Source organism: Felis catus, chromosome C2, assembly GCF_018350175.1.
Source record: "Felis catus isolate Fca126 chromosome C2, F.catus_Fca126_mat1.0, whole genome shotgun sequence".
Classification (NCBI taxonomy): Eukaryota; Metazoa; Chordata; class Mammalia; order Carnivora; family Felidae; genus Felis; species Felis catus.
In genome coordinates this window covers 1478101-1503839 of record NC_058376.1, presented here as the reverse complement: position 1 = coordinate 1503839, position 25739 = coordinate 1478101, and the positions used below count along the sequence as shown (strand labels likewise).

General features: G+C 55.5%; 1 protein-coding gene across 17 annotated transcripts in view; it reads left to right on the top strand.

Annotated features, from left to right (window-relative positions):
* ADARB1 (adenosine deaminase RNA specific B1) overlaps nucleotides 1-25402 on the top strand; it is a 133816-nt gene extending 108414 nt beyond the window's left edge. For 13 of the 17 annotated variants that reach the window (XM_023238631.2, XM_045036499.1, XM_045036498.1 and 10 more), the window contains 3 exons: nucleotides 5773-5954; nucleotides 20332-20510; nucleotides 21397-25402. In XM_023238631.2, the coding sequence (XP_023094399.1) occupies nucleotides 5773-5954; nucleotides 20332-20510; nucleotides 21397-21576 (541 nt within the window). In that variant the 3' untranslated portion in view covers nucleotides 21577-25402. Of the gene's footprint in view, nucleotides 1-5772; nucleotides 5955-6432; nucleotides 6523-20331; nucleotides 20511-21396 lie in introns of those variants that run through there. The other 4 variants (XM_019839288.2, XR_002735752.2, XR_006584737.1 and 1 more) reach the window with 4 other exon arrangements.
* The last annotated feature ends 337 nt before the right edge of the window (nucleotides 25403-25739 follow it).

Below are 25739 nucleotides of genomic sequence, written 5' to 3'. Positions count from 1 at the left end.
CACACGGTGGGTGTCCATGCGGCGGGTACTTGGGGGGGTGGGGATGAACAGTGCCACCCGGTGCACTGTGGGTAAACCTCAAAATAACCATGCAGAGGAAGAGAAACCAGACAAACAGGAGTGCTTGGCGGGTGATTCCATGAATTTAAATCTTAGAGAATGCAAACTAACCTCCAGTGGCAGAAAGCAGGTCAGTGGCCGCCCAGGGAGGGGCAGCCGGGGGGACATAGGACAAGGAGGACTCCGGGGATGATGGGTCTCAAGGGCACGGGCAGAAGTCGCCTCTCACTACCGCGTGGGCCTTAATATGTGCCCTGTAGTGAGTGTCAGCTGTACCTCAGTAATACCCAGAAGAGGAAATCACAGTGGAGATTAGAAAACGATCGTCAGTCACAAAGAGTCGCACAGCTAATCAGTTACAAAGAACAGGCTGTAGGTAGTTACGTGCAGGGTTATAGGCGACTTCAACAGAAATAGGTGTTGACACTGAAATGAAATGAAAACAGCCTTCCAGAAAAATGTGCATTCCTGAAACTGACTCAAGCATAGGTGGAGAGGGGAATATGTAACCATTAAAAATACACACGTCACAGCCAATCCCAGCAAGGAAACAAACTGAAGAAAACCAAAGAGAGGAGACGGCTGTAGAGAAGGCAGACCCGCTCGCCTGGACGGCTTTGGCGTGAACTCCCTACATTCCTGCAGAGCCGAGGATCCCTATTTTAGGTCATCTTTTCTAGAGATTAGAAGACAGGGAAGGATCCCCAGCTCACTTTTTGGGATTATTGTCACCTCTGTTACCATGGCATTAAGGCCGTTAAAGGAAAAAGTGGCAAGCCATCCTCAGTCATAAAAACCCGCCCACCCACACCAGAGCCAATAGTGCATTTTCAACAGTTGGATCAACTATTGAATTTTCTACAACTTCAATGCAATTTTAATCAAATGCCCTAATTTTTTCCCAGCCCTCGGGAATCTAATCCCAGCACTCAAATGGAAATCAGCAGTGTGAGACTGGTAACCACTGGTGGCAGCTTTGCCCGCATTTGAGGGGAATGTAAACCAGATGGAAGTTTATTTCTGTCTTACAGAAAGTCAGGTCCAGAAGTAGGTGGGTCGTCCGGGTTCCGTTTTCCTGCTGCATCCAGGACGCATCTTCTGTCCTCGGGGTGCCACGGCACCCCCCCGCCCCGAATCCTCCGGCGCCTCGTCCGAGCTGCCACGGTGGCAGGAAGGAGGGGCGGCCCGGGGCGGCCCGGCCGCCGCAGGCACAGTCACGTGGCAGCTGTGTCCCATCACCTGGAACCCGGCCCAGGCGCGTGCAGGCAGCCGGGGCCAGCGGGCTCGCGCGTCGCCCCCCCCCCCCCACCAGCCGGGATGGCGGCTGTGCTGCTTAGAGGGGGAGGGAACGGGACTGCAGGTGCAGGCGCTGCTGCGTGTGGGATCTGCGGTCGGCAAACAGTCCCGGAGCGTGTTTACGCTCCGAGAAAAGCAGGCCCCTTCACACGGCACACAGAAGCACGTTCCAGGCAAATTACGGAGCTGAACGCGAAGAGTGGGTCCTGGCAATCCTTGTGGCTTCCACTTAAGCAGATTTCTCAATCAAGGCGCAGAAAGCCCAAATTAGAAAGAAAAACATGAATAAATTTGACTAACTTGGAAATTTAAAACTTATTTACCAAAACCCCTTTAGATACAGTGAAGAGAAAAGCCACACACTGGGGAAGGAGACTCTGACTTCTATAACCGGCAAGAGGTGAGAACCCAGCCGATACAGCCAATTCCTGCAGCTCGGTAATTCGGAGGCGCTGCCTGAAGAAGCGTCCCTGCAGGCGAGAAGGAAACGTTCCAGGTCTTGTTGAGATGGGGTGACACTCGTGAGCATGAAAGTCAAAACTCACGGACGGGAACCCTCACGACCTGTGCCTGTAAACTGGTTACGCGTCATCCGTGCAAACGGCAGACAAGGCAGACACACAGGCCTGGAGGAAAGGGGGCAGGATGCTTCTAGAAGGGACAACATGGAGACAGCCACCACCCCTGCTGCCTCCCTCACCCCCCACGGGTGTGGTGTGTGGGCGCCCACACGCACAGTTCTCCAGGTCCCTGGGATGCCTCCTGGGGCTCATGCAGACCCCGCAGATTAAGGGCCGGGCCTCACGGGAGTGCCCCCCCTGCAGACGACAGTTGCATCTGCTAGAACTGGGCCCGGGGCTCCCGCGCCCTGTCCCACTCGGCTATTGGACTCAGTCCTCGGGTTGAACAATTTGCTAATATAGCTCACGGAAGTCAGGGAAAACAGTTTACTTAACACCTACCGGTTGGTTATGAAGAATACAACTGGGAACAGCCAGGTGGAAGAGGAGAAGGTTCGGGGGCGTATGGAGCATCCGCGTCTCCGGGCATATGGCACCTCCCTTCCAGCTCCTTGCTTGTTCACCGCTCCCCGCCCCCCAATGCCATAGCTCCCTGCGCCCTCGGGGTGGAGGGGTTCCGGCCCACTTGTCCCTATGGACCGGCCCCCACCCTCCCGGGTCACCTCATTAGCATAAGCTCCAGAGTGCTTGAAAGGGGCTTGAAAGGGGCTCGTTATTCCGCGTCACACCAACACCTGGCCAGGGGGCTGGAGGGTTAGAAAAGTCCTCGGAAATGCTCTGGTGGCCTGCAGGCTACCAGCTGGCTGCAGTCTCCGCCCCAAGGGAACGAGAGCATCTGGGAGTCCCTTCTGGAAGGCAGGGCTGACCTGTGTCCCTCCCAGAGAGGCAGGGTCACTCCGTCGGAAGAGCACGGGACAGGGGCAGGGGGCAGGCTTAGGGGCGAGGCCACCGTGGGCTGGGGGCGGGGAGGGAGGCACGGCACTGACGCCAAGGGTCACCAGGTACCATGCGTCTGTCTGGTGGGCGGTTTGGCCGAGAAGGCTGCGTGGGGGCAGCCTCGCGGCGAGTCCCGTGGAGAAGCAGGTGGGGTGACCTTGGTTCTGATGACCACAGCCTCTGTGCGCCCAGCTGCGTGGAGCTGAGGGAGGAAGCCGGGGCTTCCTGTGTGGGCACACTCCGAGACAGCCCAGTGGGGAGAGCCGTGCGGTGGGGAGAAGGGCCCCCGCGCTCCCGTGGAGGCCGTGGGCGGCTGTGGAGAAGCTTCATCAGGGACCTGGCCGGGCGACAGTGCTCTGAGCCCTGGCCTCCAAGAAGTCACGGGGGGAGGAGAGCGAGAGAGGCCGGAGCGTGTGGGCACCTGCCTGGTTCTTTCTAGCATCGCCCGGCACAACGCCGTGGACCCCTGCACCCTCACGCGGGGCTGAGCCAGTTTGCAGTCTTGGCAGAGGGCAGCTGGGGGGCGTTGTTTGCCTGGAGCCCGGCGGCGTCTGCTCTCCTCGCCCTCCCAGGGCTCTGTAAGGTGCATCGGCAGGAGCCCATCTGCCAAAGCGGGGGGCACGCCCCGCGTTCCCGCCAGGGCCTCCACGGGTCCGTCACGGCTCCTAGAGTCCTGCCTCGAAGCACGTGCTCAGAATCAATGACTCGTTGCCAGGTACAGGGTTCTGCAAAGTCACTGTTTTAAAGGTTGTCCTGGGAGGCCGAGTTCCCCCTAAAATGGTCTAAACCCCTACGCAGGCTTGAATGTACATAAGGAGGGCTGCCCTGCGATTTTTGTAAGCACTTCATGCTTTTTCTTGCAGGATAGGAAGACCTGCGTTTGACCTTCCTTTTTAGGGGGTGGGAGGCACACGCAGGGCTGGGGGCTCCCCCTTCAGCGTGCGTTATTGATCTGTACGTGGCGGGTGTGTAGTTTGAGCTCCGGGAGAGCTCAGCGAATACAGCCGAAGCCTCTCCTCCGTGGAGCTTGCAGGCTGGTTGGGGGGTGGGGGGAGGGGACAGCTATGACCGGTAGACCGTAGATTATGTAGGTAGCCCAGGAGGACACACGGGAGGGCCCCCTGAGAGGGACTTGCTGCAGAGACTAACAGGCGGGGGCCCCGTACCCAGGAGGCTGGAGGACCTGGGAGGAGTGGCCGGGAGCCCCCTCGCCCCTGGTGGCCCGAGCATGGGAGGGGGGTGGGGGGGGCAGCAACCGGTTGCACAGACCTTTGGAACGATGGTGTTTTCTAGGGAGAAGATGGGGGCCTTGGAGGGTTTTGTGCACGGGAGTGACCAGGCCTGGCCTGTTGTCACAGGGTCACATGGCCGCTCTCCAGGGATGGGCCACGGCAGGGGTGGGGGGGGGGGGTAGGCGACAGCGATGCAGCAGGTGGGGACCTGTGACTTGACCTGCGGGAGCAATGCAAGGAGTCGGCTCCGGGGTCTGTTCTGAAAGGAGGTCCCCAGCACTGCTGGCTGCCAGCCGGTGACAGGAGCCAGCAGGAGAGCCCGAAAACAGAGCGCAGAGCTGGGTGGGTCAGGAGTTCGGGCAGAGAACCCTGTGCCACCACTGGTTGCCAGCATTGACCCACTGGCACTGCCCTCTGTCTCCTTCCATGAGGGCGGAGGGGGGGCACTGGACTTCGGCCTGAAGTCCAGTGGCCGTGAGGTGAGAGCAGTGGGAGCGGGGGAGGGAGGGCTCTAGACGGAGTGGCCTGGGCCCCACTGCACGACACCCCAGCCCCGCCCCCACGTCCTGTCCAGACCCCGCAGCCCCCCAGACCCAAGCCCAGGATGTTTCTAAGAGGGGCCTCACTTCCCTGTCCCCACCCGCTTGTGACCTGCAGACGGCCTTCCCACGGCCTCTGCCTGTGGCTCCTTCCTGACACACAGAGGAACGTGGAGGTGAGTCGTCTCCTAAAAACACTTCCACTAAATTAGATGGAGTGGTGGCTCCCCATCGGCCTCAGGCTGCCCGGGTAGGTCCTGGCCCTGCCTTCCCCCGACCTTCCTCTCCTTCCTCTCGGGGCAGCCACCGCACCCCCTCCCAGGTCTGGCTGGGCCCCCAGGACCCAGGTTGCAACCCAGGGTTGCCCTCAGGACCTTCCCCGAGGTTTTCCTTTTCTGGGGACCTTGCCTTCCCTTGGATTGATTTCCCTCCACTAATGTTCTTGATCGTGTGTCTGCCTTGGCTCCACTCGCTCCCAGTCCAGACGGCCCCCCTGGCCCCAGAACACGTGGGCCGCGCCTTCCCAGCCCCACGGACTTGGTGCCCAGCACCTGCTGCTGTCTGTAGGACGTGGGAAGGGGGCAGGGCCGTGCCGGTGCGAGGGCAGAGGCTCAAGCAGGAGCCTAGGTTGTCAGTGACGGGAACGCAGCTTGACCAGCGTCAGCCGAGCACACGGTCGCCCGTCCTGCGCCGTCCTGCTCGGGTCGGTCCCCGCTGCGGGCCGGGGAGGGCCGGCCGCCGCAGGGACCTCACCCCCCACCCCCGGCCGAGCCTCCCTGCATGTGTCAGACCAGGCCCCGCCCGGGGTTGTCACCAAGGAGCAGGCAACCGGTTTGATGTTTTCAGCGTCTCCTTTGCAGTTGTTTTTATTGGAAGTAATAACATAAAGATTTACTTTCTCTTCTGACTTTTCTCCCAAGAAACTTGGCTCACTGAACCTTCTTTTAGAACTGAGCCTCAGAGGGTGTGCCACGGGAGGCACAAAGGCAAGAGATGTTTCCACAGCTCCGAATAATTGTTAAGTAGGATTTTCTCTACGTCACTTAAATTTTTAAGTGCTGTCTTCTCCTGTTTGTACGCATCGGGGCGCGTGAGTGCGACCAGGCAGCCGTGCGTGGCGCTGGCTCGGTGCGCGTGCGACACGGACCCCCCCCCTTGCACTCAAGCGTGTGTTCCCTCTGCCCCCAGGTGGAACGTGGTGGGCGTCCAGGGCTCACTGCTCAGCATCTTCGTGGAGCCGATTTACTTCTCGAGCATCATCCTGGGCAGCCTCTACCACGGGGACCACCTCTCCAGGGCCATGTACCAGCGGATCGCAAACATAGAAGACCTGCCCCCGCTGTACGCCCTCAACAAGCCTCTGCTCAGCGGCAAGTACCTCTCCGGTGGGGTCGTTTCCTTGTTCAGATAACCGCGTCTCTCCGGGCCCGCGTCTCGCCAGTGCGGACGCCGTAGGGACGCTGCTCTGGCGGTCAGAAAGGCCGGGCCGCTCTGTGAGGGTGGAAGGCGGTGTGTCGGGGCCTCTGGGCCATCGTAAGTGGGGCCTCATACGCTTCATCTTCTCGTCGATTGGAAGCCTTGGCATTTTGCAGAGCCCACACTTGGCGCCTGCGTGTTTTTCTGTGTCGGCGGGAGAGGCTCGCAGATGCCACGGAAATGACGCAGGCGTCAGCGTCCGAGACGAAGCTGGGCTGGGCCTCCCGGGATTGGTCGTCTCCGTGACGAGCCCGGCTCGCTCTCGGGAGGCTGGCGACGGAGCTGGGCGTACCCGGGACGGGTCCGGGATGTGTCAGTGATGACATGCCCGAGTGCCCTTTGTCACCGGTTTGTCTGCTGTGTCCCCTGTAGCATCTCAGTGGTGACCGGTGAGGGAACAGCAGCTCTTGAATGCAAGGGTCCTAATCTCTCAGTTCAGCCCGTTTAAAGGATGCAGTTAAGGTATTTTTTTCCCTTTTGAAAATATCGTTCTGCTTACTTTTTTAAAGCTCTGAACTAAAACCGTAACCCCAAACTAAAATGTGTTTCTCCCGGTGTGTGCGCGTGTGCTGCCTTGTTTGTGGTGCTGGCCACTAGCTCACCTTTCCCTGGGGAAAAGCGGTGTGGCATTTCGTTTGAAGGCACGTCTCTTAGAGCGCGTGAATTAACGCACAATGGAGGAAACCGGGGGTTGTGTCTGATCAAATTCTGCAGCCCCCCTGACTTTAACCCCGACCTTTAAAGACAAAATACTGACTCTGCTAACGCTTGGTGGGAAATTGCAGCCGTGGCGTCCACGTGCACGGAGCGTCTGCTGGGACACAGGAGGTGAGCGTGAGTATTTCCTTGTGGGTCGGCACACGGGTTCCCGGACTCGGGAGACTGCTCTCTCCGTGTAGCCTCCGTGGTCTGTAAGTTCAGCGGTCACCTGACCTCTGGATTCACGGACACTGACCGCACTGGGAGACGCGTGGCACAGAGTTGTCGCTCAGCGGTAGTTGGGAACCTGCGCCCTGTTGACTGAAACTGAGTCACGTGTATATGAAGTGCGTACGTACCTGTGATAAGATATGAAAATCGTGTTTGCAAGATAGAGACCCTGAGGTCGTCCTGTGTGTATTTGCGACGAAGACGGGCCTGCTCTCCTTTCTCCCCTCCCCCGCATCCCCTCCACTCCCAGACCCTAAAGCACGCAGCCGCAAGGTTGTGGCAGAGCGCCTGCGGGCACAGAGGGCCTCCCGCGGAGCCGGGCCACCTTGCTGTCGCTCTGTCACGCTGGCAGCTTGCATGGCCCGGTTTCCTGGTCTTCCCTCCCCAGGATGGGGATGGGCTGGGGCCCTACGCGATCCTTCTGGACAAGCGTGTGGGAGTTCTGTGAAATCCAGGGGCAGCGCTGAGGTCTCAGGAAGCAGAATATTTCTCAAATGCTGGGCCACTGGACAGCATCACTTTGGCATCGAAGTCCGCTTCAAAATGCAAACTATTTGATAGTTTCAAACAGAGAGGGAGGCAAACCATAAGAGACTCTTAAATGCAGAGAACAAGCTGAGCGTTGATAGGGGGGCCGGGGGAGGGGAACGGGTGACGGGCACCGAGGAGGCCACTTGTTGGGATGAGCACTGGGTGTCGTATGTAAGCGATGAATCATGGGAATCCACCCCCAAAACCAAGAGTACCCTGTACGCGCCGTATTTAACTAACTTGACAATAAATTATATTTTTTAAAAAATGCAGGGGCGCCTGGGTGGCGCAGTCGGTTAAGCGTCCGACTTCAGCCAGGTCACGATCTCGCGGTCTGTGAGTTCGAGCCCCGCGTCGGGCTCTGGGCTGATGGCTCAGAGCCTGGAGCCTGTCTCCGATTTTGTGTCTCCCTCTCTCTCTGCCCCTCCCCCGTTCATGCTGTGTCTCTCTCTGTCCCAAAAATAAATAAATGTTGAAAAAAGAAATTAAAAAAAAAAATAAATAAAAAATGCGAACTATTTGAGATATTTTACTTTGGATAAATGCTTTATTTTAGAAACAGTGATGTTTGGTTGGTTTTCCTTGAATAGAGTTGAAGTCTGTGCAGTGAGTAGCTTTGGGGAAGATGCTTTCAGTCTGTGGCACTCCCGTGAGGTCTGCAGGGCGGAAGCCAGAGGGGCGAGCAGGGAGGAGGTGCAGACGCCACTCCCGTCAGCGGACCAGCGCACATCGGCCTCCTGGGTGGAAATCTGAGCAGATGATATTGTCACGACGCAAGGACTCGGGCAGGGGGGTCTAGGGCAGTGAGCACTGAGGTCTGAAGTGGGGTAGGGTCGCACTCCTTTAAAATGGGCCCCACAGCAAAGCCCTTCTAGGAAAGTCCTACATTTAACAAGTGGCCTGGACAGTGGAACAGCCAGGACACTGTGGGTTTCCTTCCGGCCCTGTCCGTACGTGTGTGCGTGTGCGCGCGTGTGCGTGTATTTATTACAGTTCACCGACGTCTGTCCTGCCCTTTTCACCTCACGTTGTATCGCACATCGTCCCGTGTTGAAGGAGAATGACGGTGTAGCAGGACCTAGGCCGCGGTGTCCTCGGAGAGGAACAAGGACGGCCATCGGCGCAGCGCGGGGAGCGGCCCGTTAAACGAGACTGTTGCCGGCAACCACAGCGGATCCAGGGGCTCTTCCACCGATGTGGTGGTGGGCCGACTTCCTTAATGCCACCAAGGACAGACGGGAAGAATGTCATTTCTACGTCAGCGTGGAACTTCTCGGTGGCGAGCTGTGACCGCGGGGCCGCGAGCACTCACGTGATTCCCTTCCCTGGCGTTTTGGACGCGGGAGCCTCTTGAACTGTCGTATCTTCTTTCCAGATCAGTTGCACATCCAGCACCTGCAAGCTTCTGATTCGCATCTGTCGGCCCCTGAGGGAGCCGCCCGGCCCGTCCGGGGCTGCTGTCCAGGTGCCTGGAGAACTGGGGAAGAAAGGCCAGCGGTCTGGACGGTCCCAGGGCCCTGGGGTCACTCATGGCCGGCCGTGTCACCAGCGTTGACACAGAACATGACGACAGCCAGGGCCAGGGCGGTGCTGAGGGAGCGAGTGCATTCTTGTGGGTTCAGCCTGCGTGGGGACCTCTGGAAAGGCAGGAGGGAGGCAGGGGCTGAGCACGTGGCAGAGAGAAAGCAGGGGTGCCGTTGGCGTGCCCGGTGGAAAGCCGCGTACGCGCTTACCGTGGGCAGAGGGGCTCATGTCCGCGTCTTGCCCTAAGCGCAGGAGAGAGAGCAGGTGTGAGGCACAGCGGGGGAGGCCGTGTTTTCCAGGCAAGAGCCGGCACCAGGGGCTGGAAAGGCCTAGAAAAGAGTTTCCTGACGGGAGCTCCGTGCCCCTGATGTCAGGAAGCGCTCGCGTTGGAGTGCCGGCCACTGCCGGCTGTGGACACGGTGACGGTGATGGCAGGTTCTGTTGGGAGGCCACCCAGGTGACCCGAAAGCGTCCTCTAAACTCATAAGTTCCTATGGATGTGGTTTGCTTGTTTTTTAAAAATTCTCTCTGTGGGTGTCTTTAACGGTAAAGCAGTTACTTATTTAATTGACATATTGGAAGATTTTTCAAAAGCAACGGTTGTTATACTTGATCTGGTGGTGTTTTCGAACCCTGTCCTGCGTGTGTCCGTACTTCCCGTCACCCCTCACGGGTGGAACGGGCTGCGGTCCCTGCAGGGCTCCAGAAGATCACCGCCCTGCTCCCAGCCCACGCAAAACAGAGACACGGGGCTGCGCACCCTCCTGGGACTGCTGGCCTGGGCTTGGTCCCCACCCCACCCGGCCTCCTCCCTCCTCCATCCAACTCAGAGGCCCTTCTCCTGTCGCCCTTGCCCCGTTGGCGGGGTGGGAACGTTAGGACTCCGTGCGCTCGGCCCGTGCTGCCTCAGGAACGCGGAGTCTGGGCGAGGATCCCGCCTGCAGCCCTGCGCCCGGGTGACGGGCGTGCCTCGGGGCCAGGCCACCGCCAGCACGCACGTCCCTGTCCGGCACGGAGCACTCAGGCCCTTCCCCAGAGTCGGTGTCACGAAACCCCAAGGTCGGGTTCCAAGAAGGAAGTCTTGTTTGGCCAGAGGCCCTGGTGTGAGGCGGCCCATCAGGGATTAGTGACCAGGCCGGGAGGAGCCTGAGCCGCCCTGATGGCTTCATTCACTTCCCTTTTAGCTCAGGAGGCGTCTTCACTGAAGACCAGGACCAAAGTCGCAAGGGCGCTCTCTCTGCTCCTGGCTCCAGAGGCAAGTTGTTTCGCAGCTCTCTCGACCCCAGGGGTCTGCGGACAGAGAGGCTGAGGCCCGGGCGTCCACACTGCGGGCGCCTACTCCTACCCAGGTCCCGGGCTGTTTGCTGAACAGAGGCCGCTTGCGTCGAGGTTGTAAACTGCACACGTTTTCCTGGGCAGGTATCGAATGGCTAACAGTTTCCGTCATGGGAGCCCGTGGCGACCCTGGATACCTGTTATTAATCATTATGTACATAATTCTTTTTGGGGTACATGGTTGGCTCAGTGGGTTGAACGTCCGACTCTTGATTTCGCTCGGATCACGGTCTCACGGTCATGGGATCGAGCCCCGCGTCAGGCTCCACGATAAGCCTGGAGCCTGCTTGGGATTTTGTCTCTCTGTCCCTCTGCCCCTCCCCTGCTTAATATCTCTCTCCGTCTCTCTCCTTCTCTCTCCCTCCCTCTCCCTCCCTCTCCCTCCCTCTCCCTCCCTCTCCCTCCCTCCCTCTCCCCCTCCCCCTCCCCCCTCCTCCTCCTCCCTCCTCCCCTTCCCTCTCCCTCTCCCTCCCCTGCTCCCTCCCTCCCTCCCCCTCCCTCTCCCTCCCCCTCCCTTTCCCTCTCCCTCTCCCCCGCTCCCTCCCTCCCTCTCCCTCCATCTCCATCCCCCTCCCCCCCCCTCTCTCCCTCTCTCTGTCCCCCTCAAATTAAAAATAGATAAACATTTATAGTTAATTTTTGATTACCCATTAATATGTGAGAAACCACAGAAAATACTTTTAAGAAGGAAGGAAGAAAAACCACCAGCACCAGCTAAGTGTCGTAAGTTTTTTGCTTGTGTCAGTTACTGGGCCAACCCAGTTTCTTTGCGTTTTTGCTCTAAAAGTTCTGATTCAGCACACTTAGTTTACGGCAGCTGAGGGAGTCTCATTACCAGCCAACTGTGCCTGCTTTTACTGGTTTCTGCGCCGCGGCCTGTGACTGACTCATTACCCTAGTTCTCACTTTGTAGCCCCAGAAAGATGAGCTCCCATTGGCGTCCATCCCCAGGGTAGTGTTGGTCCCAGGGACTCCCAGACCTACTGCTTTTGTGACCCTTGGGGGGCTTTCTGCCCCCAAAGGAGCATGTGGCTGGCACCGAAACTTTAGGCTATTTCTTTTTTACCTAATTTCCTCCATTCTTGCTAAAGATGGAGTACAAAAACTATTTGTACTTTAGGGTCTCATTTTCTCAGTTAACCAACCATTTGTAGTTTTAATGCAAAATGTTGTAAGGTTTAAGCATCATTCAAAAGTAACCCTTTATTTTGACTGTTGTACGAAAGTGATGGAACTACAAAGGAAAATGACCCAAGCATTAGCCATTCATTCGCGAAAGTTTCAATTCCTTTACGGTCAGAGATTTGCCCACCAATTGATCCGAAACAGGCCCCCACCTCCACCACCTCCCCCCCCCCAACCTCCACAAAACCCTCCCTCACCTGTCTACTTGGAACGCCATGGCCTTGAATGAGCTTGGCGACAGGTCCATGACCTGAAGGAACCTGCATGCCAGACAGGTGGCAGACACAGAACAGATGTGCTGGTAACACCACCGGAGACCCAAAGACCCTGATAAAAGTCCGGGCAGCAGAGAATCAGCAAGATGAGAAAATTGTGACATCAGGACCCCGTATCTCCTGATGGTACCTTGGTGTCCCATGGCCTTCGACATCTAGGGAGAGGCCAGCTGTTTCCTCTGTGGGAGTCTCCCCCGTGCGGCTACTCTATAAGTGGTTAGGGTCCTCCGGCCTTTCCAACAGCCAAGCAAGGATGGGGCTGGACCTCTGGCCTCTTGGTCTAGAAGGGAATGTGGGTCCTGGCTGGATGTGGCTTTCCCTCGAGGCCCTCCCTGGAAGACACAGCCAGGAAACAGAAGAAACCAGCTACCCGAATTAATCAACCAAGGTTTTTATTCACAAGTGTGAGTGAACAACCATTATCATTCGAAGAAAATAAACAGGTCAAAAGAGAATGATCTACGTGAAAAAACAGAACAACTGAGGGAAAGTAAACATAATTCAGGAAACAGAAAAGAATATAAATAACAGACCTTATTAGTATATGTATTTTGTGAGTGTGGAAAGCAAACGTCAGTTTGAATGTCTAGAAAACATTCAACAAGCACCACTCAGCTGTGTATGGTAGGCTGTTCTGGACGTTGGGATGCGTGCTGCGCACAAGAAACGTCTCCCCGTAGAGCGTGATCCTTGGGAAGGGGGGCAGGTGTGTCAAAGACACGTCTGATAACTCAGAGCAGAAAAGTCTGAAATGGGAAGACCTGGGGATGTAGAAAGTTAATCCAATGTCTATCTGGCACCATTTCAGAAATAGAAAACAGAGAGGGAGAGAGAGGAAAATTTGGGGCACTGAAGCAAGCCGTGAGTATTGCAATGGAAGGAATGCACTGAGTACCGAGCAGAATTAATTTTTGAAAACCCATCCCAGCACGTCCTTATGAATTTTAGGACACCAGCAGTAGAGACAAGATGCTAAAATCTTCTAAATTAACTACAGTAAGTATCGGACTTATGTAACACTTATCAGGAACACTGGAAGCCAGTGCTGAGGAGAAAAAAAAATTTTAATGTCTGTTTAATTTTGAGAGAGAGAGAGAGAGAGAGAGAGAGAGACAGAGTGCGAGTGGGGGAGCAGCAGAGAGAGAGGGAGACACAGAATCCGAAGCAGGCTCCAGGCTCGAGCTGTCAGCACAGAGTCCGACACGGGGCTTGAATTCATGAACCATGAGATCATGACCTGAGCCGAAGTCAGATACTTAACCAACTGAGCTACCCCGGGTGCCCTGGGAAAATATTTTTTGTAGGATTTCTTATTTAACCAAATGTTAAGCATTAGGACAAAATGATAATTTGCAGATATTCCAGGATTCAGAGGATTTCTTTCTAATGTATATTTTTGAGGGAAAAAAAAGTGAGAATATTTTAGTGAAATGAAAAAGATATCTAGGAAAGAGGAAAATATGGGATCCAAGAAATAATACTTTGTAAATCCAAGAAGACAATGAAAAAGATAACTTATCAACGAGCCTAAAAAGTAACCATTGCAAGTTAGAACAGAGAATCCTATTAGAGAGCTCTAAAAAGAAAGTTTTTCAGAAGAAAGTGAATGTATTTTAACAAATAACGTGAGAAACTGAATGGTCTTTATGATAATGTGAAAGCAAATGTTTCTTTGGGAGCAATAACAAAGAAAAGAAAAGAGAAAAAGGAAAGTCCAGGAAACCCCAGAAGTCATTTAGGAAAGGATTGGTAAACTGAGGTACTATGATGGCTGCTTTTCTGTGTCAATTTGAGTGGCTAAAGGCATGAGCTTAGACCTTTCTGTCTGCGAGGCCCTTTGCAGAATGAGATTAGCGTTTGAATCAGGAGAGACTCAGGAAAGCAAACTGCCCTCCCCGTGTGGATGGGCATCTTTTAACCTACCGAGGGTCTACTTAGAACAAAAAGTGGACAAACAAGGAATTTGCCCCCTTTTCCTGCCTCACTGCCTGAGCCGGGACGTCCTATCTCCACCTTCTCCTGCTATTGGACTCAGAGTTACAACCTCTCATTCTCAGGCCTCTGGACTCAGACTGAACAGGACTGCTGGCTTTTGGCCTAATACTGGTATGATTTTGAGGAATCAGTTTGAGACAGAGAATCCACTTGAAGTCGGTGCTCAAAATCGTCTCCCTTAAGTAGTTCGGACTTAAGGACAGTCCCCTCAGGTCTGTCACAGTACTCAGCCCCGCAGTGTATCACAGGGTCGCTGTCGCGGGTGATTAAATCCAGACTCCTTGAGTGTACAGGCGACTTCCTCTTACCATGGGCCCCAAACCTTAAAGTTAGCTAGAAAGAGTTAAAACCCAAAAGCCTTGGCCTCTCGAAGGTTAGACTCTACAGTGAATCTTAGATTGGCGAAGAAACCAGACCTTGAACTGGATTCTCAGAATTCACATGTTAAACATGATGAAACGGGGCCACAGTTTCACTTGACAGAATCACATTTGGCCTCGAGTGCATGAATGGAAACCAGCGTCCTCAGCATTTGGTCCAGAATCGAGAGGGAAAGCCACAGCCGAGCTACAGAAGAAGCTAAGTGCAGGGGGAGGGAAGAAAATCAGAGAGAAAGTGGGAGGGAAGGAGGGAGCAAGGAACAAGATCATGATCCATCAGTGAAACTAAAAGGTGTTGAGGGGAGCCCGGGGGGCCCAGTCGGCTGAGCGTCCAGCTTCGGCTCAGGTCATGATCCCACGGTTTGTGGGTTCAAGCCCCGCGTCGGGCTCTGTGCAGACACGCTCCATGTCTGGAGCCTGCTTCCGATTCTGTGTCTTCCTCTCTCTCCGCCCTCCCCTGGTCGTGCTCTGTCTCTGTCTCTCTCGAAAATAAAAAAAGTCTAAAAAAATTTAAAAAACTAAAAGGTGTTGATTTGAAAGAACAAAAGATCCCTATGCCGTGAGTAGTATTTTACTTAACAATGTAATGGCAGATAAGACAAAATTAACAGTAGGAATTGGAGTGTATCTGCAGATACGGAGGCGGACGTCAAAATTTAAACCAACAACAATCATAACAACATAGGACAAGCAAGATGTAAATTGCCAAAATTAACCCCCAAAGAAATAGAAAAATCTGGCAAAGGAAACTTCCAGTAAAGACACTGAAAATATCATCAACAAATTACCTTCCAGCAAGATCGCAGAGTTTAATCAGTCTGTCAAATAACATACCGTCCCACTTCTATATAAACCTTCTGCGTCATAGAAAAGAGCAGCTGACCTAATCCTAATTCCAAAACTGGACAAAGAGGCACAAGTAAAAAGAAACCCACAGACAGCATCACCTACGACAAGAGATGCAAAACTTCTTTTTTTTAAAAATTTTTTTTTCAATGTTTTTTATTTATTTTTGGGACAGAGAGAGACAGAGCATGAACGGGGGAGGGGCAGAGAGAGAGGGAGACACAGAATCGGAAACAGGCTCCAGGCTCCGAGCCATCAGCCCAGAGCCCGACGCGGGGCTCGAACTCCTGGACCGTGAGATCGTGACCTGGCTGAAGTCGGACGCTTAACCGACTGCGCCACCCAGGCGCCCCAACAGCCAATTAACTTTTAAAGAGATGAGAGTTGCTACTTCCAGTGTTCTTTATCCCTTGAAGTAGATCCCCCTTTACAGCTGGTGTCATTTCCTTCTGCCTGGAGGGCTTCCTTTCACATTCTTTGGGGTGCAAGTCTGACGACGAATTCTTTCAGCTTTGGTATGTCTGGAAGAGTCTTTATTTTGCATTCCTTTTTAAAATATATATTTCTGGGAAAGTATATTTTTGCTGGAATGGCAGGATTTTCTTTTCTTCTCTCTTCTCTTCTCTTCTCTTCTCTTCTCTTCTCTTCTCTTCTCTTCTCTTCTCTTCTCTTCTCTTCTCTTTTCTTTTCTTTTCTTTCTTTTCTTTTTAGCACTTTGAAGAGTTGCTCCCCTGTCGTGCTGTTTGCATTATTTCCAGTAAGAAGTCTGCTGTCTTGGGGTGCCTGGGAGGCACAGTCGGTTAAGTATCTGACTCTTGGTTCCAGCTCAGGTGACAGTTCAGGAGATTGAGCCCCACATCAGGCTGCATGCTGGCAGCATAGAGACTGCTTGGGATTCTCGTTCTCCCTGCCCCCCTCTGCCCCTTCCCTGCTCGTGCCTGCTCTCTCTCTCTCTCTCTCAAAATGAACAAATAAACTTAAAAAAAAAAAGTAATCTGCTGTCTCATCTTTGTCCCTCCATGTGTGAGGCCTTTTCCACTGGCCGTGGTGGGCATTTTCTCTTCATACTGCCATGCTTTGGTGTGGTTTTCCGTACATTTCTTGTGCTTGGCCTTCATCAGGATTCTTAGATCTGTGTGTTTATAGATTTTATAAAATTTGTCACATTTTTATCCGTTTTCTGTACCACCTTCTCTCTTATCCTTCATGAACCCAGTTATATGTGTGTCGGACTGACAGATTTGTCTGACAGCTCAATGATTTGCTGGGTTTTCTTTTTTTCCAATCTCTGTGTGTGTTTCATTTTGTCTTTTTGGGGGGAGGGGGTGGGGGGTGAGGGGCAGAAAAGGAGAGAAAGAATCCCAAGCGGGCTCCACGCTGAGTGTGGAGCCTGACACGGGGCTCTAACTCACAACCATGAGCTCATGACCTGAGCTAAAATCAAGAGTTAGACACTCAATCAACTGACTGAGCCACCTAGGCCCCCCATTCTCTGTGTTTCATTTTGCATAGTTCCTGTTATTGTGTCTTTAAGTTCACTGATCTTTCTTCTATTCTAGATCTTTCTATTCTGCGGTTGGTACCATCCAGTGTAGTTCATCTACCAGATGCACCCTTAGTCTCTAGAAGGGTATACCTAAACACTTCATGCCTTTGTGTGAGCATTAGGCATGTTCCCTGACCCTTCCAGGCAGTTCTCACCCAGTCTTGAGCAGTGTGTGTGCCACTGATGTTCAGGGGACCCTCTGCGTGCCATCGCACGGACCCTGGCTGCCCTGTTTCCTGTGCTCTCCGTTCAGGGAGTCTGCAGGCTCCGCCTGGGTTCCTTCTTCCCTCACCGTGGCCTGGATGCCTGGGCAGACCCCGGGGGCACAGATGGGCTCACCTCATGTGTCTCCCGCCTCTCAGAAACCACTGTCCTTCCTTGCTTGATGTCCTGGCTCTTGGAGGCTGGTGTTTGATGTATTTTGTCTGGTTTATGATTTCAGGAGTGGGGGTAAGTCCAGCAGCTGTACTCCAGCCCACACAGAAGTGAAAGCCTGAATTTATTTTTAAATCACAGTAAAACAGAAAGCCCACTCTTGAACACTGGTCCCTTCTCTGTGTCACCCTCAGAGAGAGATGCTTTTGCAATCTAGACCTGATTGTGCACCTGCTCAGCCAAGCCAGCTGGGTGTTTGGGACTGGCTTGAGTTGGAAGCTCGACTGCCTTGTTCATGTTTTGGTCTGGGTTCCCTGGACAGCAGAGACCAAGGGGAGAATTTAAGGTGCATACTTGGCAAGTGTGAACTCAGAGTAGCGGGGTAGATTGGTGGTGGTGGGGGGGGGTGGTGAAGAGAGGAAAGGTGGCTTTAGCAGCAGGAGAAACTGTCCCAGGGGGCTGCTCTGTCCCGAGAGCCTCTAGGTTCCCCGCCTATGCTGTGGGGGTCGCTGTGCTCAGCTGTGTGTGGGTGGCCTGGCCGTGGCACCTGTGGGGCATGTGACACACCGTAACTGTGGTGTCTCCAGGATGGCCGGCGGAGGGCTTGTGTGTGTGGACTCTCAGCCATGTGACGGAGGGAGTGTGGCCTGAGCGTCTGGTCCCGGGGGGATCGGCCTGCGGACTCGTGCACCACATCCACTCAGGCTCGCTCGTCAGCCCCCCTCCAGACAGCCCTTCACACACACATCATTGTCTCAGCAAGGTCAGCAATTAATGAAGATCTAAAGCCTTTAAAAAAAATATGATGGCCCTCTCTTCCTGTCCTTTTTGTTTTGGAAAATGGAGCTGTGGACAGGCGGTCACTCCTAGTGGCCCACAAGCTGCGGGTCCCCTTAACCTGGTCAGCCGTGGCGTCTCTGATGTGCTTAACTGATCTTCCTTGTTGCTGTTTGCTTACTGACAACACACAGTTTTATCACATTTTAACCAAAACTAAGTGATATCTCACCCAGATGCTTTAAAATTGTGTTTAATCTCAGGCACCTGGGGGCTTCGTCGGTTGAGCGTCTGACTTCGGCTCAGGGCGTGATCTCACGGTCCGTGAGTTCGAACCCCGCGTTGGGCTCTGTGCTGACAGCTGAAGCCTGGAGCCTGCTTGGGATTGTGGGTCTCCCTCTCTCTCTGCCCCTCCCCCGCTCCCGCTCTGTCTCTCTCTCTCTCTCTCAAGAAAATAAAACATTTTTAAAAACTTCTCCTGACAAGGTGGGGAAGAAACACGAGCCATTCGTATCAGGGGCTGTGTGACGGTCCAGTTCCCTGCGGGGCCGCTTGGTTCATGAGCACATTCCTCTCTGTGAGTTTATCGAGGTGCTAGACTCCTGCGCCAGTCCCAGCCAGTGGGACTTCTTTTTAGGAAGGCGGCTTTGTTGAATTGATTTGGAACTTTAGTTTGATTTTCCTGTGTTTCAGGTGGTTTCTTGAACTATGTGGTGAGTTTGCTCATTGGTTAATTACTCCCTGCTTATTAGCAGATGTGTACTGGTGTGTTTGTTTTGCGGTTCATTGTAACATTTACATGTGATTGATTAATGTAGAAAAGTGTTGTAGCCAACTCGATCTGGTCTGTCTGACGTTTCCAGTGGTCTCGTGCAATACCTCATGCAGTGCCCAGCCATCACGCGCCGAGTGTCCATCTGTCAGAAATATGTGCATGTTTCACCAAAGCGTGTGGTCAGAAACGTTCACGCACACACTCTTCAGAATAGCCAAGAACTAGGAAAAACAACGAAGTGAGAGTCCACGGTGATGTGTTGCCAGCAGGGTCCTGTGCGGCAGTGAGGTTGGGCGGGCCACGGCCACGTGGAAGGGGTGTGACCTCGGGTGTAAGGCACCAGGCACAGGGGAATCTGTTTGTGTAAGTGGCCCCACGAGTGTAAAGCTCGCAGCGGGCAACGCCAGTCAGCGTGCTGGGGTCAGTGCGGTGGCTGCCCGCTCGGGGGAGGGGGCGGCTGTGGAGGCGGGAGGGCTCCGGGGCCAGGACGCCGGCTGTGGGTGTGCTCGCTTTGTGAAAACTCACAAGGCTGCATCCTTGTGATTTGTCACGCCTCAGTGAAAACGTTTGCCTAAAGTAGGACTCACGGCACACGTCTTGGAATCAAAGAGTGATCACCAGGTTAACAGAGAAGGCGAATCCTGAATTCTTCCTCACAGTGAGGTCCCTCGCTGGGGCTCTCAGGGACCAGCAGGGTCGGGGCAGGTCGCCTGTCCCGTGCACCGGGGGGTTGGCAGGTACTGCGTGCAGGAGGAGCTGTCGGGGAGCACGGAGAGCATGAGCCGGCGCCCGCGGCCGGCCCTGCTGGTGAGGAGCTTCACGGACAGGGCTGGGGCTCCCCCATCCTGAGTGTGGGCACGGCAGGTGCCCAGCCTCTGGCCCCCGGTGGCCTCTGCCCTGCTCACGAGGGCATGGACTTCCCAGGAGACACCTTCCAGTCCCTTTCAGTGAATATCCCAGACCTGGGTGACACGTGTGTGTGGGTTTTCACCCCGCGTCGAGACCGGTGGCCGCTTTGCCCCATGGACTGGGGTCTCTTCCATCATGTGGCTTCAAGTCGCATCTTCCACACTCTGAGCCAGCCTGGGGGCCAGCCTGTGGCCTCGGCTATAGCATTCTGTTCAAGGGCGGCCATGGTCCCTGGAGCAGAAGCAGAGCGTGGCCCAAGCGGGGGAGCCCCACGGAGCCGGGTCGGCGCACCTGGCGGGGGGCTCCCGTTGTGGGCGTGTTCTGAAGACACACCCCGAGTCAGGGTGGCCCGTGTCCCCCCGAGGAATGGAGGCTGGAGCTCAGGGCACCGATGGGGGAGGTGCGCACCCAGCTCCAGCCTTCCGAGTGTCCTGTGAGAATCTCTCGGGCCCAGCAAGTGAGACTCGGTTCGTTAGGACCATTTCAGCGTGGAAAGAAAACGTACCTGCACTCATCAAGTCAGGTTCCTTGTCTCTGGGGTGTAGTGCGTGCAGGGCGGGGGAGCCTGGCCGGCCCGGCCCCTGGTGTGCAGGGTGTGAGCACCAGACCCGGGTGTGGTGTGCAAGGGTCCGCCCTCAGGGCACAACCTCACGTGACCTGAATTAGCCCCAGCAGTGGTTCTCACGCTCGGACATCTAGCTCTGGACCCCGAGGGAGGCCTCAAGGTTTTGGGCTTCTGTGGAACTGATGCCCACCCCCCGGGCACAGCCGAGCGCGGTTCTGGGCAGCGCAAGGTGGCCCTGGACGGCGTGAGCACACCCGGGCCCGTGCACCCGTGGGCCGCGTCCTCCAGCCCCGCGTCACCTCGCCCGTGTCTCTCCGTTCCAGGCATCAGCAACGCAGAAGCGCGGCAGCCAGGGAAGGCACCCAACTTCAGCGTCAACTGGACGGTGGGTGACTCGGCCATCGAGGTCATCAACGCCACGACGGGGAAGGACGAGCTGGGCCGTGCATCCCGCCTGTGTAAGCACGCCTTGTACTGTCGCTGGATGCGTGTGCACGGCAAGGTACCGGCCCCGCCTCCCCGCAGCTTGTTCCACAAAGCCCCGCGCCACCATCCCCACGGCCTTTCCCAGACCTCTTTGTTCCTTGGGACCCCTCACCTCGAAGCGTGGCCCCGGCTCCTCTCATCTAAAGCAGCCTCAGGCAGCTCTTCCCTTCCCGCTGGCTTCCTGGGGTGGGGGGGGGGGGCCCTCTCACCTGCACGTGCTGCCAGGTGATTCCACCAGAGGAGGGAAGGCCCCCTCGCGGCCCTCAGGAGGCCTTAGGCCTGTTCCTGCAGTAGCAGCAGGGTCCCTTTCCCCAGATGAGACCTTCTCCGGTCCGTGCGCGTCTTGCTGGTTTTCCTTTATCGGTCGGGGGCGTGGCGGGTGTTTGTTAGAAGGCTTGGCGTGGCGGTTTGGACCGAAGCCGGCTCGCGCTCCCGTCCCTGTTCCCGCAGCAGGGGCACCTGTGCTGGAGGTCCCCACCCTGTTTATCCCCGAGACCTGCACCAGCATGAGTCAGCCAGCCACAGCGGGGGGCAGCGCCTCCCAGTCCTTCGGTGTGAATGAAACACACATAGCATCAGACGGGCTGTGTGTTTCAATAGCTGAAAAGATTAAAATCGAAATTGGAATCAGGTGCCCGTGGGCTCAGAAGCCCCTCTTTAGAACCTGGGGTCTGAAACTGCCTGTCTGACGGGGCGCCGGCTCCGCGTGGGGGCGGGGGGCGCGACGGTCGTGGGCCCTTGCGCCCTGTGTGACACGGCCCCTTGGAGGAAGGCACTGCTGCCTCGGGGCTGTCCCCCACGAGCCAGCGTAGGACGAAATACCAGATTTTGAATGTCTTACTGAGTTTTGTTTTCTACTGTTTCTGCTTAAATAGTCGTGCTTTTTTTTTAACTTCTTACAGGTTCCCTCCAACTTGTTACGGTCCAAGATTACTAAGCCCAACATGTACCATGAATCCAAACTGGTAGCAAAGGAGTACCAGGCCGCCAAGGCGTGTCTGTTCAAAGCGTTCATCAAGGCGGGGCTGGGCGCCTGGGTGGAGAAGCCCACAGAACAGGACCAGTTCTCTCTCACACCCTGACCTGGGGCCTGGGGCCGGGGCTGCTGCGTCCAGCGCTGTCTCCGGAACGTCCCGTCTGGACCGGGGGCAGGTGTGGGGACGCGGGGTGCTGGGCGTCCAGCGCTGTCTCCAGAAGGTCCGGTCTGGACCGGGGGCAGGTGTGGGGACGCGGGGTGCTGGGCGTCCAGCACTTTCTCTGGAACGTCCCGTCTGGACTGGGGGCAGGTGTGGGGACGCGGGGTGCTGGGCGTCCAGCACTTTCTCCGGAACGTCCCGTCTGGATTGGGGGCAGGTGTGGGGACGCGGGGTGCTGGGCATCCAGCGCTTTCTCTGGAACGTCCCGTCTGGACTGGGGGCAGGTGTGGGGACGCGGGGTGCTGGGCGTCCAGCACCGTCTCCAGAACACGTGTCTGGACTGGGGGCGGGCGCGCATTTCGGGGAGGGTGGGGAGGGTGTTGGGGTTCAGTGTCCCCACCTGGCACCCCTGTGCAGCGGCATTACCCCTTTGAATTATCCAGTGACTGCTTTCAATCTCCGTTTACGTTTAGAAATTGAGTTCTACTGAGTAGGGCTTCCTTAAGTTTAGGAAAATAGAAACTACTTTGTGTGAAATTTTTGAATAAATAATTTATTCAGAGTTAGGAACGTGGTTTATAAAATAAGTAATTATATCAGGTCACTCTTACGCCACATTACTTTATGTGTGGAGAAGGGGAGAGCGTAGGGAGAGGTTGGAGGCGGTAGCCTGAAGAGAGCGTCAGGGCTGTGTTACTGGTGGGTCTCCTGCCCGCCCGCCGTGACCCGGCTGCCCTCAGTGACTGTCCCAGCCTGCCCGGGAGAGGACCCCGCACGACAGGCCCAGCCCAGCGCACACACGCGGCCCCTGGTGTGGTGTCGGCGTGCGTCCGTGAGGGTGCAGCCTGGATCCCTCTAACCTTTAGCCCCCCCGGAAGCTTCTGTGCCCCTCCTAGGGTTGCATCGTGGAAAACGTGTTGGTTCACTTCTAAGTGATCAAAGGTACAACGTGGGTGGTAATCCTGGCCATTCATTGGAGATTTTTCAGCAGTATTTAACTTTTAGGGACTAGGAGGAATCCACAGAGGCTACTGCACAATTTTATTCCTTCCTCTGAATCTAATGAGTGTGGATGACTCTCCAGACATCTTCACAGAATGGAAATAGAATTAATTAAGTAGAGATACTCATTCTTAGAAAATGCCACTTAAGGCATATTTTTAAATTAAGCTTTATCAAAGGTGTGTTTGAAGTCAGTATTCAGGCCAGAAGCTGGTGAGGCCACAGACGCCATCCCCACCAGGGTCTGCACATTGATTGTCACGGCAGGGAAGGGGTGCTGCTGGCGTCGGGGTGACCCGGGGACGCTGCTCCACACCCCGCAGCACCCGGGGTGGCCCCGGGCCGAGCCGGCAGATGGTCAGGAGCGCGGGCTAGGGTCCTGGGTGGCGCCTCGACCTGAGCTCAGAGATTTGCACCAATTGCCTTGTTTCTTCCACTCAGGATCAGACAGGAGCCCGAGGAGGTGCTGGGTCAGAAGTGGGGGGGTGGGCCTTGTGGGTGCAGCAAGCAGAGACGGGAGACCCCGCCCCGCCTTTCTGGACTCAGAAGACCTAGGACTGGAGCAGAGCAGCTACTGTCCCCTCGGTCCCGACCCCACGTGCTCAGAGCAGGAGATTCGGACCAGAAGTGCAGAGACTCCCGGCGCCTCTGTGGGTCCCCGGGTGGCCGGTCGCAGCTGTGGGTCCGGACCAGGGACTGACCAGGGGCAGAGGAGCGAGCCCCGCCCACACCAGCCTGCTCTCCTGCAGCCCGGGTGCAGGGGTACGGGGGGGGGGGGGGGCCACGGCCGGGCTGCGCCTTCCACCCGCAGCAGGAAAGCTGCCGGCCGGTGTCGCTCCCCTCCCCGAGCAGGCGCTCCCAACTCAGACGACATCTGTAGCCCCTGCGTTTTTATTCTCTCTACAAATGGTATTTTTTCTAACAGGGATCGGGAGACGGACTTAGTTTTTACAGAATACCTGGATTTTGACTAAAAGCCCAGGGGAAATATATTGCATGTACATACAAACGCTGCCCAGTATGTCTGGCTTCTGCCCTCCCGTCGGGTAAAGGCTGAGGGGAGTGTGGTCCTCTCCCCGCCCCAAGTGAAGAAGGACGGCCCTACTGTGTGCTGGCCCCAAGGACCCCAGCTCCGCGGCCACCGGGACTCTCCCCGGCACGCGTGGGCCTCGTGGGCTGTGGAGGACAGCGCCCGGGGTCGGGAGGGAGGGAGCCGTGCCCGGGACGGGACAGCAGCCGGATTAGCTCCCCCGTGAGCGGGAACCAGAGGAAGGAAACGTTAACTCCTCAGGGAGGCGGGAGGCCAGTCAGGAAACTGCACTTTAAACAAACTGCCCTGTTTGAGGCTCAGCGTGCATTCTGCCCCGTGACTGTTTTCCGAGGTATTATTTTGCACACTGTGCCCTAACCCTGGATTTCAGAGACTTGGGAAGTCTGACACCACCAAGAACCTGATTGAGAAAAATCAGTTGTGAAGACGTTTTGCCCAGTGGGGGTTGGGAGGGTTCTGTTCTGTTTTGTTTGCTAAACCTGAAGTATTAACTCCAGGAAGACAGGGACCCTCATGTGGTCCCCAGGCTCGGGGACAGCTGTCCCTCTGGCGGAAGGCCCTTCGCGCCTGGGGTGGGGGTGGGGGGCCAGGCACGCCACAGAGCTCCGTTCTGATCCTGAATCTTAATTGCACTTTTCATCATGTTTTTCTGTTTTGGAGAGTTTTATTGATTTATTTAATCAAAAACAGTTGCTGTATCTTAAAACGTGCAGACTGACATCTCACAAGGCATTGATTTCTCTGGAATGTATTTTCGTTCAGATGATTTCCTTGGCACCCACACTCTAGACTCACTGCTTTCTTCGTAAAGACATCGTTCCTTGTCATCCCAAATAGGGACGCCGAAGAGGGGGCGGCTCTCTGGCTCCTCAAGGCAGGCAGAGCTGAGGGGGATTAGTGATGCTGGGGGCGGGGCCACACGCCGCGTCCCCTTTTATCAAAAAGCAGAAATCGGATGGCTCTTCACTTCTAAAATATTTCACACCAAAAAAATACGGTCTGCCCCGACCGTAAGTTTGATCGAGCAAGAGGAATAAAAGCAGCTGGGTTTCCCATCTGTGTGAAGTCAGAGAATCTCTCAGAAGGTTCCTTTTTGTCAACCCCAAACTACCTAAGTGGAAAGGGCAGAGTATTTGCGACCTTGTGTGTCCAGTGTTGTGTGTCCTTGTCCCCTGGAGTGTCCTGTGACCCTCTCCATCCTCCTGGCCAGTCACGTGCCTCGGGGCTGGGAGGGGAGGGTCTGACTCGGTCCCGGCATTTAGCTGACCTCTGGCACTGCTGTGTGCACCTGTTCACTGTTTGCGGCGACGAGCCCCCGGCCCCGAGAACACTTAGCTTGGCCACGCCGTGGGCTGATGGTACATCGCGAGCCGACGCCTGTCCTTCTGGACACGACCACGAATGGTTAAAGTCAGTCTGCGGAACGTTTGTGGAGTGAGCCCGGAAGCAGTTTGCTTCTCCAGATATTGGGTCATATGCTTTTATTTTACTTTATTTTATTTTGGAATTTGGACACTTTATATGAATGTAGTTCAGCCAAGAACCCTGTCGCTAAGATCCACTCCCCGGTGTTCTCTGTATGTATATTGATGTATATACCACACGTTACAACCTGCATGAGCTTCCTTCTCGCAGCGAGACCAGCCGGAACCAAGCATGAGACGCGGTCCTACACACAAAGGATTTGACATGTTCTCAATAAAAGACAGTGTTATACCACTGCAGTGTGGCTGGGTTTTCTCTCGTTGTCCCCGTGGTCCGCTGACAGGCCTGAGGGCAGCCCTAAAGAGCATAATTTGCAGGGGTGCATAAGCACCTGCCGAGGGCTGCCCGCTGACTGGTCTCGTAGCCGTGCGCTGACCCAGCGCTCGGCGCATTCATACCCAGCTCGGGACGGTTCCTCCGAGCCCTTGGACCCGCGGGTCCCTCACGGTCCTCCTGAGCATGCGTCGCCCACCCCCACATGCAAGGTGTGTAGAGGACAGTCAGGCGGCTGCCCCTGCTCGTGTCCCCGCCTATGAGAAGGGACGACAACGTGGCCCCTGTGACCTGTCGG